Here is a 4,098-nt window from a genome sequence, read left to right as displayed (position 1 = left end):
TGTCACCCACTGCATGTCACCCTGACCCACTGCATGTCACCCTGGCCCACTGCATGTCTCCCACTGCATGTCAGACTGCAGAACCTGCAGTGACGGTTCTGTTGGACGGCCCGGTTTTCTCCTCCGCAGCTCTGAAGCTTCAACTTTAAGGTGTTTGAATTTTAAAGACACTAAATGAGACAGAAACCAAACAGAACCGTAAAAATGATCCGGACTGTTAAACATCTGTGTTAAATATTTGTTTAAATGATTTTAAGTGATTCTGTCTGAATTCTCGTTTCCTCAGATCATTTTCAGGATCTATTTACTGCAGCTGTGAAGCTTTTTATTTTTGTGGTTTTCAGTCGATATCTTTGCTGCCGTGCAGCGTTTGTGCACATCTGAAGTTTTCATGAATCTCCTCCGCCTATAAGGGCCTCAGAGCTGCTCGTATAGAAGCTGCGACGCCACAACAGGAAACCGTCTGAGGAGCCCCAGGTTCAGCCGCACCGACGACTCTTCCGTTTCCTGAAAGCGCCGCAGGTTTTAGGGCCTGATGGCGGGAGGACTGAATAAAAAACACCCGGAGAACCGAACCGGGTTCCCCTCTGGGACGCCAGCTTTAACCTTTCTCAGTTTTATCATTCCTGGAACCCGGGCCGACCCCAGACAGGCATCATTTCCTGGAGGTGGGCGGGGACTCTTCTTCTGCGTGTTTGTGCGTCAGACTTCACAACAACAGACCGAAGAATGTAAATCTGGTAATCATGTCCAAACCGACGGCAAAAATGTAAACACTGCAGCAACACAAAGACGGGATTTGTCTCCGTTTGCAGCTTAAAGCGAAGAAAAACTAAAATGTCGTTTAAATAAATAAACTCCAATTATGGAAAGGTTGGGCCGTTGTGTAAAACAAATTAAAACAGTGAACTAATAAAGTGTTAAAAAGAATTAAAGGTAATTCTGAAACACGTCTGTAAACATCTGGAGCTGAGGTTGACCCATTCTGTCTGTAGATGATTCCACTAATGCACCCCCATACCATCAGAGAGGCTGGATGTCTCTAAAATGCTCTTTTCCTGCTGATATTTAACCTAATTTGTTCCTCCAGATGTTTCTTATTTGCTCCACTTCCTTTTACAGCCTTTTCTTGTTTTTTACATCAAATTCAGAATCACCTTCTTCTAAAAACAAAAACTGGTTCAGTTTCTTGGTTTAAACCTTTGATTTGTTTGTTTCGTTGTGAATAAATGAGATTTAAAGACTCGGTCCCAGCAGGTCCTACCGTCCGGATCCTCGGCCGGCTGGATGCTCATGTACGGCTCGCCCTTGTCCAGCCGGGACTGCCGCTGGCGGCTCTCCTCCTCCAGAGCGGCTTCGGCTCGGCTCTTAGCGTTCACGTAGGCCAGGTAGGCCGGCGAGTTGTGATAGGCCTTCATGCTCTCATTATACTCAATCTACGGCGGAGAAGACAAGAGGGATGAGGAGGGAGGAGGAGGAGGCGCGTGGACCCTCGTTTCTGTCAAGCATGAGGAGATGAAGAGAGAGAGAGGAAGGAACGAGGGGCGCAGCACCCCCGTCAGAACAAACCCCCCCTTTGTAAAACAACCAACCTTCTCTGCTTCGTAGTCATTCAAATAATCCTGTTTCTCCTCATCAGTGAGGTCCCTCCACATGCCACCGATTATCTTCCCAATTTCCCAAAGCTTCAGATCAGGATTGGAGGCTTTTACTTGATCCCAAACCTGGTGATGAGAACCAGACATGGGTGGGGGGTCGGGTTGGGTGGGAGGGGCTATAAGTGGTTATCTCTTTGCAGAGAGGTCACAAACCAGAGGAGGCCGTGTGCTTTAAGCGCCATCTTTAAGATGTGCGTCTAACTGCGAGCTGACTTCTCCTAAAACCTAAAACACACGTCTGTCTGCAGCACACTCCGTCGGATTCTCAGTACTCGCCTTTCGACTGTATCTCATGTACGGCATCAGCGGCTTGTCGGGAGGTTTGGGAGGCTTCGGGATGTTTATTCCAGAGGAATTCTGGGAAAAAAAACACAGAAACAAAGAGTCGCATTCAGGCGAACTTTAGAGAAAGAAACTAAATCCAGAGTTTTGTTCTCGATGATGGAGGCGGCCGCGGCCGCGCAGGTTAGAATCCTCTGTTTACGCTGACTGCAGACCCGCGTTTCAGGATGAGGAGCTGTGGGGAGAACTGGTACCGGTTCTGTTCGTCAGGATTCATCTTAAATCGGGTTTCACTAACAGACACTAAAATAAATAAATAAAAAATATAAACTCTTTTTAATTTGTTTGGGATCTGATTTAATAAAAAACAACTTATTTTCTTTGACTTTTTTTATTGCCTGTCCTGAACTATTGGACGTGTTTTAATTAAAGTAACCTTTGGATGAACGTCTGCAGCTGATAAATTCAAGATGGCCGCCACATCTAACTGTGAGGTTCACAGATACTGAGCTGAAGTTTGAGCTGTTTGTTTTATTTCTCCGGTGTTTTTGACCCAGACCCTGAATTTCTCCGTATTTTGGGGGCGGAGTCAGCGTTCCTCGCCACAACATTTGCTCAGCGAGCAGCGAGGAGTGACGATAAGTTTATCAGCTTGTGCAAACAGATAAGGTGTACTGAGCGCCGCGGTCAGAGCAGATCTGAGGTCAGATAACTGCGGTTCTGTGCAGAAGTCTTCAGCCGTCCCTCAGCGCAGCCTTTAAAGTGGGTTTGATCCCGAGGGATTTCTGGGCTTTTCTCAGTTTAAAGTTAAATCCCTTCACTCTGACCCCAGCTGTTCGGGTATAAATGTTCCTGAACTTAAAATAAACGTTTAGTTTCAGTTTTTATTCTTCCTTTATGAACACAAGCTGCCGTTTTCCGTTAATGAAGAACGTTTCCGCCTCAGTGATGGCAGATTATTACAGGCGGTTTAAGACTTTTGCACGTTCCTGACATGTTTTCTATGGGATGTTTGGGCAGCAGAGCTCAGATCGTTTCTGTTCTGATGTTTGAAAAGCAAAAATAAACTTTATTTTGGTTTGAACGTCACAAACTGAAGGTTTTATTTCTGCGTGTTTTGCTTTAAATCATTTCGTCTAAAAACGATTTCATCAGTTTGAGCCGAACAGAAACAGAAAACAGGCAGAAAGCCACGCCCACAGCTCGCACGCAGCCGGCGCCGGAGACACGGGCTGGCCACGCCGGCTGAAGCTCCGCCTCCATCTCTGAGGACATTCAGACCTCCTGCTGCGACTGGCCCTGGCAGCCATCTTGGATTGGGTTGACTCGGGGATGATCGTTTAATAACCGACTTCGGCTCGTTCGGCTGACACTTTTTGGTTTTTGTAACTTTTACTCTTCTAACTCTAAATACTCCTCGCGCTCTCCGGGTCATGTGACCTCTCACCCTGCCTGCTCATTGGTTTCTACGGGGGCGGGGGTTTTGTTTTCGGCGTTAGCGTTGCTGTGGTAACTCCACGGACCGGCCGAGCCGCTCGCTCTGACGTGTAGTCTGTGTGGGCGCCTTCGTACCGTCACCCGGCTGTTGGTGCTCTGGCTCCCCCCCAGCCGGTAGTTGTTGTAGGCCAGGTGGCTGTACGGGTTGTAGCCCACAAACCCGGGGCTGCTGGAAACTTGCTGATGGAAACAGAAACAGGAAACGGCGTTAAAGACAGGAAGTCAGAGGAGCTGAACGCTCCATGGAGCTGCCGCCTGAGATTCAAACGTTAAACAGCTGATTACAGAAACTGCAGAAGAAGAGATGAGGAAAAGCTGCTGCCGGGGGCTCGTTACGGTCACCATGGTAACCACACGCCTGTGTCTGTCACTCCCTGACGGACAGAAACTGACTGAAAAGTAAGCCTCAAACAAGCAGCAGCTGTGTGGAAACTGACGGACGCATCAGTGATTCCACCTCCAGGTCGGAGGAGAAGAAGCTGAAATAAAACCGAAGCTTCGGCTGTGAGATCTGCACGGTGGAGGGGCGGAAAATCCTAAAACACCAAGACACGAACTGAGCGGAACTCAACTCAACTCCGGTTCTGTCCAAACAGGACCGGGTTTAGAGCTCCTAACAGGACCGGGTTTAGAGCTCCAACAGGACCGGGTTTAGAGCTCC

General features: G+C 48.1%; 1 protein-coding gene across 1 annotated transcript in view; it reads right to left on the bottom strand.

The window, feature by feature from the left end:
- LOC108228302 (SWI/SNF-related matrix-associated actin-dependent regulator of chromatin subfamily E member 1) overlaps positions 1–4,098 on the bottom strand; it is a 13,921-nt gene that overhangs the window by 6,373 nt on the left and 3,450 nt on the right. The window contains exons 4-7 of the mRNA XM_037974646.1: positions 3,513–3,617; positions 1,935–2,015; positions 1,593–1,724; positions 1,265–1,436 (exon numbers count right to left, since the gene is read on the bottom strand). Coding sequence (XP_037830574.1) covers positions 1,265–1,436; positions 1,593–1,724; positions 1,935–2,015; positions 3,513–3,617 — 490 coding nt within the window. The remainder of the gene's footprint in view (positions 1–1,264; positions 1,437–1,592; positions 1,725–1,934; positions 2,016–3,512; positions 3,618–4,098) is intronic.

The sequence above is a fragment of the Kryptolebias marmoratus genome, linkage group LG3 (assembly GCF_001649575.2).
Source record: "Kryptolebias marmoratus isolate JLee-2015 linkage group LG3, ASM164957v2, whole genome shotgun sequence".
NCBI classification, from domain to species: Eukaryota; Metazoa; Chordata; class Actinopteri; order Cyprinodontiformes; family Rivulidae; genus Kryptolebias; species Kryptolebias marmoratus.
The sequence above is the reverse complement of the archived record's forward strand: the minus strand, read 5'-3'. Positions and strand labels throughout refer to the sequence as shown.